The 18,189-nt window shown below is 42.7% G+C and overlaps 1 protein-coding gene across 1 annotated transcript in view; it reads left to right on the plus strand.

Moving 5' to 3' along the window:
• The window catches only part of LOC136884148 (uncharacterized), a 239,606-nt gene that overhangs the window by 122,280 nt on the left and 99,137 nt on the right, over positions 1-18,189 (plus strand). Inside the window, exon 7 of the mRNA XM_068229811.1 lies at positions 12,457-12,760. Within this exon, the coding sequence (XP_068085912.1) occupies positions 12,457-12,760 (304 nt within the window). The remainder of the gene's footprint in view (positions 1-12,456; positions 12,761-18,189) is intronic.

The raw sequence follows: 18,189 nt of genomic DNA on the forward strand, positions 1-18,189 counted from the left end.
GGTGGTGGAAGATGAAATTCTAAGCAAAAATCTTCAAAAATTTTACTCCTATCGTAATTAGTGTAGGAGAAAATAAATCACAAAACTTCAGTCGAGAAGTCAGTAGGCACTGGATAGACGCCTCAACTAAACAGAACGTCAACACAGGTCTGATTTCCCCAGGCCGTCGTCCTCCCAAGGTTGGGTAATGTAGGTCAGTGTGTCTAAGGGTCAGTGTAAGTGCACTGCGAGGTGCAGACAGGAAGGAACTCGGAGTACAGGCAAAAAGGCTTTATCAAATCATGAAATGTGTGTGATATGATTGTAATTTGTGATGAGGCAAGATATAATAGATCAAAGGAAGGACTTACGTATCGAAAACGTTTTCCCAACCGATGACACCCAACTGATCAGGCTCTTGTCACTGTTCTGCACACCAAGGCTGATAATCAACAAATGTTTCTCCTTTAAAACAAGAATCAATCAATCAATCAATCAATCAATCAATCAATCAATCAATAACTTCCGCACTAACTAGTAGGCTATACAGTACTACTGATCCAAGTATCCCAATCATTTGTGAGGTTGCAACATAGAGTTTTATTTACATAGTGATTTTACAAGAGGAAAATAACGGTGCTCATCTTGTAAAGTTCCTACATAAACAAACTGTTGTTGTCATGCTTGCATTACGCAACAACTTCCCCTCATCGACCTTGCCGTGCCAAAACCTCATCTCCCGTTCGCAGACATAGTTTGCACTGTTGCTTGAGGAGTTCCTGAAAATTTAAAAACACGATTTTTAAATATTCATTTTCAATGATATATTTTTACAATCTGCTTCACGTCGCACCGACAAAGATAGGCCTTATGGCGACAATGGGATAGGAAAGGTCTACGAATGGGAAGGAAATGGCCGTGGCCTTCATTAAGGTACGGCATCAGCATTTACCCGGTGTGAAAATGGGAAACCACAAAAAACCATCTTCAGGGCTTCGAACCCACTATCCCGCGCATGAAAGCTGACAGCTGCGCGCCCCTAACCGCAAGGCCAACTCGCCCGATCATTTTAAATTTTAAGACATGTGACTATTTCTTCGTATAGATTGCTTGTCTCTCCTGTCACTTGTACATACAGAGTGTCCTTGAAAAACGTTCAATATTGGCAGAGGAGGCAACACGCAAGTTCTGTAAACATTGGTTGCAAACATAATATCTCCGGAGTAATGGTCCGCTACCATCTGTTTGTTCTACTCCTCACAACATGCGCTCGATGTAATCGCCATCCATTGCAGCCTTCCACCCTACGTCGCAATGGTTGGAACACTCCTGTCTGAATCGCAGGCATTGAACACGCGTTTTCGTAGTGTATCCACATCACTTATGGGGACCGCATACACCATGGTCTTCATATGATCTCAAGGTCAAAAATATAAAGGGATAAGGTCAGGCGAACGAGTAGGCCAAAAATATTCGCCCTCCTCCACCAATCCATCGCTCATGGAAGAGCCGTGTTAAGTGTCGCCTAGTCCTACGGTGAAAATGGGCCGGTGCCCCGTCATAGTAAGACCATAACACAACCCGCTAGTAGGTTTACGACCAATGTTTAAGTAGGAACGTATTCCCGTCTTTTGTTACATAGATCCTCCTAAATTATTGGAACATCATGATCATTGATGCTAGTGGTAGCGGATGATAACTCCGAGACATTGGGCTTCCGACCAATGTATACAAGACCTGTTTTCTTCTTTCTTCGTTCGTTACGTCATCTGTAACTATTCGAACATTTTTGAACGAAACTCCGTATATTCAGTTTTATAAGAATAACATAGAAACCCTTCACCAATTTAGAGGCTGCCTAAAATACTATGTGTATATACACTGTACCAGTAGAAAGAAAAATTTCCGTTTTTTAACTCGACTTCCGATTTTCCAACTTATTTTTACTTCTCCCTATTTTTGACCAATATAATCTCCAGTACGCTCAATACTCTGCCACTAGGATAAAGGATAAATTCCTATGTGCTTGTGTAATTTACGCAACCTCATTTCCAAGCGTATTATTTGATGTTTTATTTCGTGAATGTATCGTCCGACGTCCGTCGCTTTCGTATAGGCCTATCGTGTTTCCCGCTCACCACTGCAGCGTGTGTGCGTTACAGCTGGGAATTCAGGACGGCAATCGTCCTACAAACAAGAGAGGCTATCGCGCGATAGCGACTCCGTTAATCGAGACGAAATAATGAGTTTGTTGTTGTGTATGTGTAGTCCTCGCGCTGTTAACATCGCTCTGTGCTTAGTTTCGTTGGAGTTGTAGGCCACGTGTTTTTTTCTTGCGATTCTATGCTTTTCCCCCTGTCGAAATCAAATGTTAATAATGTATGAGTCCTATAGATCTGTCTTGTATGTGTTTCGCGTATTTCCGCGCATTTGTATCATTCTTACTTCATAATTTTAATGTTTTGAATGCATTTCAGAGAGTTGTGTCGGTGACAGTTTCTGGTATTTTCTCTTCACGTTATGGCCACAAAACATAAACGTTATCTCCAAGTGTTCAGAGATGCCTATAAAATTTCCGTTCATTTTACAATATGTTAAAGGAAACTATTATGCATTTTTTCCGTGTGTCGGTGTGATTTAAATATTATTATTCGTATGTATATTGTCATAATTGAGAATGATTATCTACGTACATTTTCTTGTAACCATTTTTATATTTTCTTAGTTTAAGATTTTAAATGTAATGGTCAATTCGCATTATAACTGTAGATATAAATGCCTTTTACCTTGTCCCTTTTCACAGAGACCGTGGCGCAACATACGTGATGAAATCCAAGAATTTAAAAAATCCGATTTTTTTTCTAAAAGTTGGCAGGTATGAAACAGTTTTTTTTAAGTACATAGTGGCAATGTAGGAAGAATCGATTCGACTTTAAACAGGATGATTTCTTAAAATGCCCATAGATGTTTTCGAGACAGAAAGGGCAATGACACTCCTCGAAGATATAGGTAGGTGGGGAGAGTACTGATTTTTATTCTTTATTTTTTGTCTCCTTTGGTATTTTGTCCTACTCGCGATGAACATGCCTAAGACCTCTATCTTGTTTAGGTTTTATGCTGCCGAGCTGAGTGGCTCAGACGGTTGAGGCGCTGGCCTTCTGACCCCAACTTGGCAGGTTCGATCCTGGCTTAGTCCGGTGGTATTTGAAGGTGCTCAAATACGTCAGCCTCGTGTCTGTAGATTCACTAGCACGTAAAAGAACTCCTGTGGGGCTAAATTCCAGCACCTCTGCGTCTCCGAAAACCGTAAAAGTAGTTAGTGAGACGTACAGGAAAAAAACATTATTATTAGGTTTTATGCTTGCTTGTAGAATGGAAAGGTGGACTTATTATGTTTTCTCACGAAAAACATCGTTGAATTGGGTAGCGAATGATTTAAAGCGGACGGTTTGATTAATTATATAGCCTACCTTTATGTTTTTGTACGCAATCTTATCGATCCCACGAGTGCTTCCATTCTCTGCAAAATTATAGACCTCTTCATGGACTATGAATCAGGTTCTTCTAGAGGCCAGGGCAATGGAGGTTGTTATTTGAGGATGACGAGCTATGCTCATAACCAAAATGGAATGTACTTTCTGATTTCAATATAACCTATTATATTTTCATTATTATTAAAACTTTTTGACAGGAACACATGTTACGGAATAGAGTCTAATTTAGGGAGACGAAATATATTTGCTACAATTCAAGTGTCTTAGAATGCAGGTGACTTAAACGTGCACCAGTGACACCAGGCTGTGCATTGGTCTTAAAGCAATTGACTTGGGTGGATATGTTAAAATAGAGTGTACACACAAATTATTTTTTGGAGTGAAATATGAAGAGTTTCTTTTAATATTTCCTGTATGTTGTTTTTAGAAATTATTTTGTGTCAGATATTTGAAACTCCTGTTCGTTAATACATGCTGTAGCCCAATGCAATTTCACTTTACAACGACGTATAGTCTAATATTCAGTTCTTACATTTCTGCATATCCGGATCATGCTAGTCCCCAATTACTCAGGATATTTGGACTCATAATGCAATTTTAAATATAATTTCTTAACCAGTAAACTTTATTTCTGGAAAAGGTTTCTTAATAAAAGATCCATCAATCAATCAGAATTTTTTTCTAGTAGTTTAACGTCGCACTATCACATCGAGGGTTCTCGGCGACGGAAAAATTGGAAAGTGATACGACTGGGATGTGTTACGTTTGGTTGGTAATTAGAGTAATAATAATAGTAATGATTCCTAAGAAAAGAGGGAGGAGATGACTCCCATCAACCATACGCTAATATGCTGTGGTAGTACACCAGACCAAGCAGAGTGCAGGGAAGCGTGAGGTATGAGGTAACTATGCCGTCCGATTATCGTGATCAAGCAACCACTAACAATAAATGTAATATCGCAAGACGTTAGCGGAGTAACGTATGAAATTATATTTTGGGCCTTTTCCCAAGAGGAATTCCGTAGTAGGTACACTTAGAATAAATGGGAGGGGATACAAAGAATGATAACACCCGAAACAACAGGTTTCAAGTAACAGATTGTATTATAGTAGCACCAAAAAGAGATAACATGTATTATACAAGAATGATTAAAATAGATAATCTTTGGTATACACAGGTACAAGAAAAATGGGAACAACAGACGATCAAACACAAGTTATCATTAATATTTTCTTTGTTAAGGTACCAAACGACTAGATCAGAAGAATTTTACGTGAATTGAAGTCATTCGAAGTCGAACTACGAAGAAGTTCTGAGCAAGCGTAATCAATTTTTACACAAGTGGAATGAAACATTCCCTAAGCTAGTAAGAGACCAAACAATATCTTATCCCCCCAAATAAACACACTTTGCTTCAAATAGGAAAGAAGATAGAGTGTTTCACAAGTAAAGAGAAGGTATACTATCTGATTCGCAGACCATGATTTTACCATTAATTAGCTTTTAAAATCTTCATAAAGTAACATAGAAAGAAAGGAGGGAGGAAAGGACGAGGAAAAGCACCAGTAAAAGAAAAATAAGGAAGCGAAAGAAAGGGGATGGTAAAATAGGTAGGGATCAGGCTGCAAAGTCCCAGTTCAAAATGATGGAAAATGACGTTCACTACACTACACGAAAATAGTTCCAGGTCACTTATGAGGTTGGCGATCCACAACTCCTTTTCCTTCACGCTCCGATAATAGGTCAGAGAAGCGAGATTTAGTGCACCATAATTTTTGTTGAGTCCCGAAGGGACTAAAGTTCAGAGTCCAAAACAGTGGCAGAGCCTATCGAGGCAAGAAAAGTGCAAATATGAAAGCATAATAATAATAATAAGTCTGCTCACCCGGTTTGAAGAAGAAGAAGATTGAAGTCAGGTTAAAACCAACACGGACCAGCCGTGCGGAAAGCACAAGCTCCCACTGCTTAATTACAATATCCGAAGCACACCTGATCGCCGGTGGAAGGGAAGCGGCGAGGTATATAGGCCAGGAAGGCAGGCCTAGAAAGCACTGGAGACAGATGACGTCACGAAGTGACGCGAGGAGGGGCGAAAACCCAAGCAGTAGTGAGGGTGACTAGCAAGCAGACGGAGCAGAGCAGTATAATGTCTACAGGACCGGAGCGATGAAGTATGCCCAAGGTAAGAGAAAGGTTGAGATCGGGAGCACGTAACAGATGGTAGCGCCCGAATGCAAGTTCACAGTCACGCGGCCCAAACCGCACGTCCATTTCACTCGGTTTATAAAGGAAATAGTGCATTTCTTCGTGGAATGAAAATTAAAAATTGTTAACAGGAGAATTTATCCAATGCGCGAAAGTAACTTACAGCGGCCAGTCAACAAGAAAAACAGAGAGTCAGTGACTCTCTACAGCTGACCATGCGTCTTCTATCTTGAAGCAATATTATTGCTTCACACTCTGCTAATATATTCTCTAACACTGATCCGTCAAGATGGTTATCAGATTGATTTAAAATGCTCTAAGTACACTGATTTGTTTACTCTCAAGTCCAATGTTGATACAATCAAGCAACAATAACAGCAATACAGATATGCATTTCCCATGCCATTGCTAGGACGAGTTTTGGTTGGGTCTCCAGTTTCTATCTCGAACGAAGAAATGTGTATACAGAGTGAAGCGAAATTCGCGCACTAGGGCGTCCTCACATGCCAGCAATAAAAAAATGTCTCTAACAAAACTTCGTCCTGCGAGTATATCCGGCAGAAAAAGGACGTTGAAGAGTGGAAATCTGGCAACATTGTAACCACATGTAGAGTAACTTACCTATGTAAGCACATATTATTCGTGCTACACAGTTAGCGCAGTGGCTAGAGTTTGGGTTAGCATGCATGGGGTCGAGCGGTCGATCCTGAGTTGAGGCGTATGTTTTTTAATTCGTAAATGTAGTCCAGGTGGTATGATATCTGGCGTCTTTCAAAGCTTCTTCTTAATCTGTTTACCCTCCAGGGTCGGTTTTTCCCTCGAACTCAGCGAGGAATCCCACCTCTACCGCCTCAAGGGCGGTGTCCTGGAGCTTCAGACTCTGGGTCGGGGATACAACTGGGGAGAATGACCAGTACCTCGCCCAGACGGCCTCACCTGCTATGCTGAACAGGGGCCTTGTGGAGGGATGGGAAGATTGGATGGTACAGGCAAGGAAGAGGGAAGGAAGCGGCCGTGGCCTTAAGTTAGGTACCATCCCGGCATTTGCCTGAAGGAGAAGTGGGAAACCACGGAAAACCACTTCCAGGATGGCTGAGGTGGGAATCGAACCCACCTCTACTCAGTTGACCTCCCGAGGCTGAGTGGACCCCGTTCCAGCCCTCGTACCACTTTTCAAATTTCGTGGCAGAGCCGGGAATCGAACCCGGACCTCCGGGGGTGGCAGCTAATCACGCTAACCACTACACCACAGAGACGGACGTCTTTCAAAGCTGACCAATGAAAACGACATACCATACAACCGGAACTACATTTACGAAATAAAAAGCATACGCCTCAACCCAGGATCGACCCTTCGACCTCCTGCACGCTAACCCAAAACTCTATCCACTGCACCAACTGTACAACACGACTAATATGTGCTGACAGAGGTAGTTACCCTACATGTGGTTACAGTGTTGCTAGACTGCCACTCTTCAACGTCCTTTTTCTGCCAGATATATTCGCAGGATGAACTTTTGTGAGATGCATTTTTTTATTGCTGGCGTGCGAGGTGTCACGCTGCGATGCCCGAGTTCGCGAATTTCGCTTCACTCTGTATATAACCTGCGGGCCTATCATTGGGGATAAATAAGTACGGACTCGGTTGAATTAATTTTAGTAATTAACGAAATAATTGACAAACTTTATATGATTGATTTCAATCCCGTGGTAATGATGACACGGACTAGTATCATGCTGTGTTAATTATCTGTGTTGTTCATCACGCCTTTACCAAATGGATTTGGTTCATGTAATGCTTCCAATTATTATTTATGTAGTTGAAAAGGTGTGACCTGACATATGGTTTGGATGTACAGTAAATACTCCCTATTTCGGACTTCTCAAATTCGGAATGAGTTTGAGTGGTGTCTTTAAAGTAGGAAAGATCACAGTACGAAGATAAAGTTGGAATTCAAGAGGACAAATTGGGGCAAATATTAGTATATATGAAGGGGAGTTAGGTATTAGAATAACTTACCAATGGAGATGTTCAATAATTTCCAATTTCTTTGAAATCGTTTAAGAAAAGGCTAGGAAAACAACAGATAGGGAATCTGCCACCTGGGCGACTGCCCTAAATGCAGATCAATATTGATTGATTGATTGATTGATTGATTGATTGATTGATTGATTGATTGATTGATTGATTGATTGATTGATTGATTGATTGATTGATTGATTGATTGATTGATTGATTGATTGATTAATCCACGATAATTCGAATTGTTTTTCATCTCTTACTAAATCGCTGCAATACCTCACCGGGTTTCATGTTCCCGCTAACTAATTTTACGGTTTTCAGAGACGCCGAGGTGTCGGAATATACTCCCGCAAGAGTTAATTTTGGTGGCAGTAAATCTACCGATACCTCTTGTGGATGGAGACGCAGACGAAGAATACACCCACGGTATTTCCTGCCTTTCGTAAGAGGCGACTAAAAGGGGCGACCAAACGATGAAGGACCTGGAACCATGGGATTACTTGTGATTAGTACCATTATGTGAGGAACACCATTGGTCTGGGCGTTGTCTGTGATTAGTACCATCGTGTGCATTCCACCACTGCCTTCGTAATATACAGGCCGTACTGTAGAAAGCGCACCAAGCCAATCAGCTGATCGATTGAGGCGAGCTAAGTGAATGTTACAAGTTGTACTTGTGAATGTAATCCATAAGGATTTGGGGCATTCTTAGGATAATTGTGACCGTTGAGAGACAAAAATTTATATTTAACTATATTGCATGTTTTTTCTTTAAATTTATCACATCAGGATTTACGTAAACAGCTGTTATTAAGATAATGAGACCTCACAGTTTAGGTTAGGCATGGTATCTTCACGTGGTAAGTAATGTAAATTCAAGGGACATAATAATTCTCCTATAATTTATTCATTTAATTGTTATCGTATAACACGTTTTTGTGGAAATATAATGTGGTGCAAATTTTCCCACAACGCTGAGAACTTGTCCTTACCACGGCGAAAATACAACTATACAAGTAAATAGACATCAATATTTTCATTTTCTTTGTATGGGGCCAGGTAACCTTTATGAGAAACGAAACTTCCAACCGAAAAATACCTATTACGATGAATAAGGGTGTATGTTTCACTCATTTTCCAGAGCTGATGATGAGTTCTGCTTTTGACTTTCTTGTTTCACAGATTTACAGCAGAGCGTTTCATTGTTGATACAGGACAAGTATAAAAGTGGACAGACCGGGCGAGTTGGCCGTGCGCGTAGAGGCGCGCGGCTGTGAGCTTGCATCCGGGAGATAGTAGGTTCGAATCCCACTATCGGCAGCCCTGAAAATGGTTTTCCGTGGTTTCCCATTTTCACACCAGGCAAATGCTGGGGCTGTACCTTAATTAAGGCCACGGCCGCTTCCTTCCAACTCCTAGGCCTTTCCTATCCCATCGTCGCCATAAGACCTTTCTGTGTCGGTGCGACGTAAAGCCCATAGCAAAAAAAAAAAAAAAAAAAAAAGTGGACAGTGACCAATGGAACCTAGATATGGTTATTTATTGGGTTCGTAATGTTGAGTACGCGCTGCCTCTTCTCCCCAAAATTAATGCGAGTAAGAACCATTCTCCGGTAGTTTCCGTGAATGTAGGAAGTGACTAATACACCTGGATGATCAGTGCATTAATATTTGGGAAAACATGGGCTATTCCTAAACAAAAAGTGATACAAATGTTTGTATAGAAGAAAGGATCTCAAAATCTTCGAAGAATAGTGCCAGAAGTGTCCAAAAAAAAAAAAAAAAAGAAAGCTACTGTATTTGTGGCCATCTAGAGGTATAGAACTAACATTTATTATTGCATGTTCGTTGTCTCCATATTTGTATTAATGCATAATAATTATTTGTTGGGTACATTGACGAGTAAAACATGAAGCTTTGACCGCGTAGATCGCACTTCAAACCTACTTCTCCTAAAATTACATAGACCTGACTTACGAGTTATGATGCAATTACAGGTTTTAGTGATCTCACCTGTAATATTAATACAACATTTGTAAATATTCCATAATTAAAAAAGATACAGACGTATCATGTCCTTGCATTATACGGGTCGGACGGAGGAAACAGTTCGCCTCTTTGAGTGACGTCATCGGAGGTACAGTACGGCCTGTACATCACGAAGGCAGTGACTCCACTGAGGCGGGGTAGCGGCGTGCGGCATCACGGACTCGCGTCCGTGCGCCGCGCTGAATTGCATTGGTTCCCTTGTATTCAGAACGGGTCTGCGTTACCTATATGAGGAGAACCATAGGTCTGCATTGCCTTTATGTGAGCAACACCATGGGTTTGTTTACATGTGGGTGGTACCAGAATGTGCGATACACCGTGAGTCTACATTGCCTATGATTAGTACCAGTATGTGAGCAACACCATGAGTATACGTGGCCTGTGATTAGTTCCACTATGTGAGGAACACCATGGTTCTGCTTTACCAGTGATTAGTTCGATTACGAGGGGCCGATGACCTAGATTTTGGATCCCTCTGGACAACAAGCATCATCTCAGAATATGAGGCATTGTGAATTGGATCCACTGATTGTTTTGGATTCATGGTAATTTTTTCGTCATCATTCCTTTCAGTTTCTAGTCAGTGGATACATTTTGAAATTTTAATTGTCGTTTCATTTCGTTGTACCTCTTACCACTACGGGCCGATGATCTAGCTGTTGGGCACCTTTAAACAACAACAACTATCATCATCATCATGATCATCATCATCATGATCATCATCATAATCAAATTTGCAGACACGAGGCAGACGTAACTGAGCGCCTTCCACCGGACTGAAACAGGATCGAACCTGCCAAGTTGGGGTCAGAAGGCCAATGCCTTGACCGTCTGAGACACTGAGCCCGGCGTAGCACTCAAGCAATTTTCCAAAGCATGGATGCAACTACGGTCTTTTAAATTTCTGGTATGAATAATAATTCCATTGAATCTACGGATAGCATTTTTTTTCAGTGCCCACCATTTTTTCTTTGACCTGAAAATATTATGAAAATAGTATAGACAACTCGCATTGTCTGTTATCAGAAATTCAATATAGACTGACAAAATATTAGCACTGAAATGGTGCACATACTGTTCATTAACTATTCCCCTTCATTTTCGTTAGCTTGGATCACTTAGTAATGTCACTGACGCCTTATAAATCACACACCACTGCACAATACTTGATTCGCATGTATGCGCTGGTACGGATATTCCGCACCACATAATTTTTTAATTGTCTTAGCCCGTAGTAAAAACTGAATTTTTACCGGACATAGTCCTGAAGCTTGACAATTTAAAACTAATTATCCTTAGGCATTGTCTATGAATTACGTTATAAGCTCAGTTCCATTTCAACCAACGAATATGTCCATACAAATCCGAATAACACAATAATTACATATATAGAAATATGTCTGTACGAGTGAAAAATAGCACTCGGCAGCAACATGAGAAGGTACAAGAGTGTACATGTCGGTAAGGATTACGTGTACTTCTCACAGAGTACCCTAGACCGGTTTTCCAGTACAGGAAGTGGTCTGGCATGTGCTTCTACCACCCTTACTTGCCCAGCGACTAGGGGAAAGCACAGCGACAATGAAATAAAAGACGTATGGCTTTTACAGCGACATGTGTTGGCCACTGATAACAAACAGTTTCAATAAGCCCTATACTCTGCTACTATACTTAACTACACGAGGGCAGTATGACATAACCGGCGTTTCCTACTACGGCCGTTCAAAACATATTAGGTCCTGAAGAATATGGCTCATTTATGAGAAAATTAATAGGACAAGGTAAAAGTACATAGCATATGTTCTGAGATGTATTTTTCTTTACCGACTAGCAAAATATCTACTCGTATACCCCTAACACCCTGTATATCCACCACTTTGACCATTTCAAAAACAACAGTCTTGTGGCGGGCTGTCTACCTGCAGCAATCCCCTGTGCGTGGGGGCCGAGGAATAACACCCACGGTGTCCTGTGCTTATCGTAAGAGGAGACTATAAGGGGCTTCAGGGGCTCTCAACTTGGGAGCGTGGGTTGGCGACAAGGGGGCCCTCAGCTGAGTTCTGGCATTGCTTACACTTACATGTGTCCGGCTCCTCACTTTCGTCTGTCTTATCCGGCCTCCCATGGTCAACTCTTGTTCTTTTCATACCCCGACGGTATTACGTTGCGAGACCTAGACAGTCTTTTATTTTCAAGCTATTCATGGCCCTTGTCGTTCTTTGACCTTTATCTTCATTTTCGAAGTGTCGAACGACTTCAGTTTTTCCTCTCTGATTAGTATTTCCTCTTAAAAACAATAATCACCACAACCACCTCTACCTGCAGCATTGCGTTAAGCGAGGAGGTGGGGGACGCCATGCTTTGTTTATATCTCGACACAATTTCTGTGCATGCGTGTGCATAGATATTATTTTCGACAGCGCCCAGCGCAGATAGAGGTTGATTGTGATGAGAGTAACACATTTCCACACTTTTGCTCCGCGCCACGTGCTTGCAGCTGTCAGAACACCCTGGTTGTTTAAACAGAACAAGACTAGGGAATCTGCGACGTGGGTACCAGACATAAATGCAGATTGATTGATTGATTGATTGATTGATTGATTGATTGATTGATTGATTGATTGATTGATTGATTGATTGATTGATTGATTGATTGATTGATTATCCAAACTTCCTCATTTGCTGTATACTTGTCTCTTGTTTCAGGGGGACTTGGAGCAGCTTGTGATCGTACCTACCCCTACAGCAGTAAGGCAGCAGTGTTCTGCCTCAAAAGTACCTCTTCTTGATCCAGACTTACTTCAGTTACCAGCTCCGAGTGAAAACCGCCCTAGGGAGCGCCGAGGGCGAAGGACTAAAGGTCGGAAGGGTGTCGAGTACAGACATGACAACCAGTATCAGTCAGCCATACCTCCACCTCCACTACCACCGCTAGAACAACAGGACGGAGCTGAGGAAGGCTTCGAGGGCAGTGGATCGGAAGGAGGGTCCCCCACTGACGGGCAGTATGGTGAGTTCTAGATTATATTTCTGTAGCCATACAGTAATAATCATCATTTTGTAATTTATTGATTTATTGTGTAGTTTAGTGCCGGTGTCCGAAGACACCTTCGGTTCGCCTTCTACAGGTCTATTTGCCACTCGTGGGTGACTTGCGCGTCTGAGTGCGAAATGATTATGAAAATCAGGTAGGGGAGCATGAAATCCGGTGTCTGCACACAGTCTACTCTTGTCAATTAATACCAAGGCGGCTGCTCAATGCTTAACTTCCCCATCCAACGGACAAATCACGATCAACAGCGGTATATCCCATCACTCCATATGAACACTGCGGAGAGGTTTGGAATTTAATCCAGGCTTCTGGCAGGCAATCATACCACCACCTCTCCTACACTGCCGCCGACCTTCTGTACGTTCCGGTAGTAAAATTTCTTCTACTATCGGGATTCGAAACGGAAAACCACGGTGTCAGACCGTATAGACTTGTCGCCTAAACGGTCATGGCCAGTAGATGATGATGATGATGATGATGATGATGATAATAATAATAATAATAATAATAATAATGGATGCTTGCATGCACTTTCATCATAGACCGTTACACCTTTCAGCACGCCTTTGCTGGCGAGACCTGGTTTGGGCGTAGATAGAACTAAAGAGGATAGAATAGAATAGAGATGAAACTCAATGATAAATTTCGGTTCCAAGCCACTTGGCGCTAGTAGTTTTAGTCTCTTTTCCGAGATAGCGCCAAAGTGTGCATTCTGGTGCAATACCTTAGTATTACTATCTGTTGTAACCAAGGTTGAGATTTACAAAACACAACTTTATTATTCGCTTCAAATGCAAAATACACTATTTACACAAATAAAATGAAATTTAACTTGAAGCAAATGAATTAGGAATCTTGAGAAAGAGTCTATCTTTTGTACACTATATACAAGTTTACAGTATTTACATCCACTTCTATCTCGAAAAGATAGTCCTTGATATGAAAAGTCGATAGTCGAAAACTATCAGAAGTACTGACATAAATGTTTTGGAAAGTCCTTCCTTGTTGAGTTCATAAAGGCAAGTTCAATGTTGGAAGAATTCTTACTTGGCGAAACCAAGGGAGCTTGCATAAATTAGGGAAATATAACGGTATGTAATAGTATGACTGGATATGGGCAGCGGAAGAGGAGCGGTGACCAGAGGTGAGACCTCGTACTGCCAGAAATTCAGTCCACCTGGTCGAAGCACATTTTCAAGAGGAGTAGCCTCCGTGCTCGACGTAGGGTGTATTCTGGAGCTGGACACCGGGGCAAGTGGGCATCTGGACAGGCTGGGAGTTCCTCTTTATAGTACACACACGACTGTTCAGGCACGCGCACTGAGGGCTGCGCGTCGAGGCTAGAAGAATGACACCTGGCGCGCGTGTAGCTGGCTGGCGGAGCGAGAAGGGAGCGCCGGACATACAACACCCTCCCCTCCTAAATACGCCGGTACGGCGTGAAACGGCGGCGGCGCTGGCGGCGGCTGCGATGCTGGGCCGGAGCTGCTGATGTCACTGTTGGATTGTTCGGAGCTGGGACCGGGCGGAGTGGCGCTGGCTCGTCCTGAAAGGAACCCATTGTTATTAAATGGTCTAAAGCTCGTTCAGCAATAGATTTATCTGGCTGAGCAATAGAATCAATAGCTGGACATGGGCGGTAGCGCAGACGTATCTGGTCTTGATGGCGGCAGATACGTTTCTCCGTAGTCTGTATTTCGTAGAGACGATGACCCAAAGATCTGCAGATGACTCCAGGTATCCAGAGTGGGTTTGACCTGAATGTCCGGGTGTAGACCTTGTCGTTGACTGAGAACTTCGTTGGTGAGGTCGTAGACTGGGCCGGAAGAGGCTGCAACAGAGAAAGCAAAGTTCTGTGAGGTCGTCCATGGAGCTTCCGTGCAGGAGTGATATTATCAGCGCCGGGCAGAGTTGTGTAGTTGCTTAAGAGTTGGAGCAATGCTTGGTCTTTAGTTAAGCCTGAAGAGACAGCTTTTTTCATACTTCTCTTAAATGTTTGTACAAAGCGTTCAGCTTCACCATTAGATTGAGGGTGAAAAGGCGGTGCTAGGATATGACGAATGCCATTATATGTACAAAATTTGTTAAAAGCAGTAGCTGTAAATTGAGGTCCGTTGTCCGAAATGAGTACTTGAGGTAAGCCTTCTGTAGTAAATATTTTCTGTAGAGCACGAATGGTAGCTTCGGTCGTAGTAGTCGAATGCATATCCACTACATATGGAAAGTGCGATAGTGAGTCGATGATTATTAACCACATGGAATTGAGGAAAGGACCTGCGAAATCGATGTGAACTCGTTCCCATGGAGTAGTAGCAGGAGGCCATGAAGCTAGATCAGAAGACGGGGCGTTCTGATTCAGTTGACATTGTTCACAATGACGGATGATGGCGGCATCAATACCGGGCCAGTAGCAGTGTTGACGTGCTAGTTGCTTCGTTCGGGATATACCCCAATGGCTTTGGTGTAATAATTCGAGAACTTGTTTCTGTAGGCTAAGTGGGATAACCACTCGGGAGATGGTGCCTGCTTCTAGGAGTACGACTCCAGCACGAGTCGTGAGACGATGCTGCATACGATGATAAGGTGCAAGGTGGGCGGGAAGATTGCTCTGAAGAGGCCAACCGTTGCGGATGTAAGTACGCACAGTAGCAAGTGTACTGTCCTTATCCGTAGCTTTAGCTATGCAGGTAGCATCAATAGGAAAACTGGAGACAGTATCTTCAAGTTCTATGTCCAACTGAAGACATTCAGATTCTTGAGAATCGAAGGCAGTATCAGGACCAACTGGTAAGCGTGAGAGGGCATCAGCATTACAATGCTGGGATGTGGCTCGATAGACAATCTGATAGGAATAATCAGAAAGGAACATGGACCATCTTTGTAGCTTTCTGAGGGAATTCTCAGGGATCTTATTACCAGGATGGAATAAGTGTACGAGAGGCTTATGATCAGTAATGATCAGGAAATGGTTGCCATAGAGATATTCATTGAAACGGCGAATACCAAAGATGATGGCTAAAGCTTCTTTCTCTAACTGTGAGTATCGACGTTGATGGTCATTAAGTGTTTTCGAAGCGAAAGCGATGGGGCGTTCCCGTCCATGACGATCCTTCTGGGAGAGAACGGCACCGACACCGTAGTCTGAAGCGTCAGTAGCTAGCGTGAGGAGCTTGTCGGGCTGAAAATGAGTGAGTTGTATAGCTTGAATTAAGGCGTTGTTGATGGTTTTCCATGCCTGTTGGCATTGCGGAGTCCATTGAAATTTAACACTTTTTTTACGTAGAGCGTTTAATGGAGCTGCCACTGTAGCGAAGCGGGGAATGAACTTATTATAGTAGTTCGCTTTGCCTATGAAGGACTGGAGCTGCTTGAGGTTCTGAGGTGCTGGCATGTTGACGATAGCTGAGACATTCTGTGCACTAGGGCGAATTCCAGTCTTATCAAGGATATGTCCTAGGTAGTGAACTTGAGGCTGAAAGAATGTACATTTAGCGAGATTCGCTCGTAGGCCATTGTCTTTCAATTTCTGTAGAAGGAGGCGTAGATTGGTTAGATGTTCCTGATGATCTTTTCCCGTAACAATAATATCATCCAGGTAGTTAGCACAACCGGGAATGGAGGCAGTGAGTTGAGCTAAATAGCGCTGAAAAATAGCCGCTGAGGATGAAACGCCAAATGGGAGCCGCTGGAGCTGGAGCAGTCCGAGAGGAGTGTTGAGTGTTAGAAATTTCTTAGAGTCTTCGTCTAAAAGTAGCTGGAGATATGCTTCTTTAAGATCAACTCGAGAGAAGAATTGTCCACCAGCGAGACGACGGAATAAGTCTTCTGGACGTGGAATAGGAAAGATATCTGTGTCGAGTTGTGCGTTGACTGTAGATCTAAAATCGCCACAAAGTCAAACATTACCATCAGGTTTCTTGATTACCACTAGTGGAGTAGCCCATTGACTAGAAGTAACTGGTACCACAATTCCAGTTTGTATCCATCTGTCTAATTCTTTCGTGACCAGGTCTTGAAGTGCTAGGGGTACTGGACGTGCTTTGAGGAAGCGAGGCTTAGCTCCGGATTCCACCTGTATGTGAGCTGTATAGTCTTTTGCTGTTCCGAGCTGAGAGTCGAAGACTTCAGGAAACTGCTTTAGGAGATCGGTAACGTCAGAAGTAGGATGCAATGTAGATACAACGTTAATGTTGTCATGTATCTGGAAACCAAATAAGTTAAATAGATCCATGCCCATAATGTTGGATGCAGTGTAGTTGTTAACTACGAGAAGAGGAATGGCCTTCTGAATTCCTTTATAACTAGCCTGAAGCTGGATTTGACCTTTAATGTCAATTTTCCTTCTGTTAAACGTCACAAGCTGGATGTCAGCTGGAGAGCATGAAGGGGAACCTAAGTCATGGTAGGTAGCCAGATTAATAATAGAGACAGGTGATCCAGTGTCTAATTGAAAATCGACAGATCGAGTAGAGAATGAGAGAGGAACGATGATCTTGTGAGAATTCCTTGTGGGCAGAATAAGATTGATCTGATCAACTTCCATGTCTTGGCGGGGCTGTATATGCTTCGGGCGTGCTGCAGGAGTCTTAGCAGGGCGGAGCGAACTCCGACATACAGTCTTAATGTGTCCAAGTTTATTACATCGTTCACAAGTGGCTTTGAAAAAACGACAGTCACGACGTTCATGATGCTTGAAACAGCCTCGGCAGGAAGGCAGGAGTTTCGAGGTGCTTTTAGAATTGGGCTTCCTTGTAGCATTACGAGAGGGAACCTGGCGAGAATGCTTGGTAGAGAGCGCCTTATCTGGACGGTTCACTGTAGCAGAGGACTTGCGGGCCTGAGTCGAGACTTGAGCAACTTCGTGTGGAGAAGCTATGGCTGCGGCAGTCTTGGTAGTAAGCTCATAAACCGTAGCAATACGCTGGACGTCTTCTAAAGAAGGGTTACTCTGCTTGACAGCGTCAAAACGTATCTTGTCTTCAGGAGTATGTAAAATTACCATGTCCCGAATGAGAGAATCAGTGTAGGGTGAACCACAACCGTCTTTGGAGCATATGAACTGGCAGGGTTTAGCTAGACCACGCAATTCAGTTATCCATTCAGTATGTGTCGGATGGGGTTGCTTTCTGCTCTGAAAAAATTTATAGCGAGCAGCCACTATGTGAGGAGCTTTGGCATAATGGTCAGTGAGACGGGCCAGGAGCTGTGCGAATGGTACCTCAGAAAGGTTTTCTTCTGGACCTAATTTACGTAGTAATTCACACGTAGCATTGCCAACTGAACTAAGAAATAGTGCTCGGCGGCGTTGATCATCTGTGACAGAATGGCAGATGAAATGCTGTTGTAAGCGTGCTAAATAAACTGACCATTCTTCCTTAGCCGGATCA

The sequence above is a fragment of the Anabrus simplex genome, chromosome 12 (genome assembly GCF_040414725.1).
Source record: "Anabrus simplex isolate iqAnaSimp1 chromosome 12, ASM4041472v1, whole genome shotgun sequence".
In the NCBI taxonomy this organism is placed as follows: Eukaryota; Metazoa; Arthropoda; class Insecta; order Orthoptera; family Tettigoniidae; genus Anabrus; species Anabrus simplex.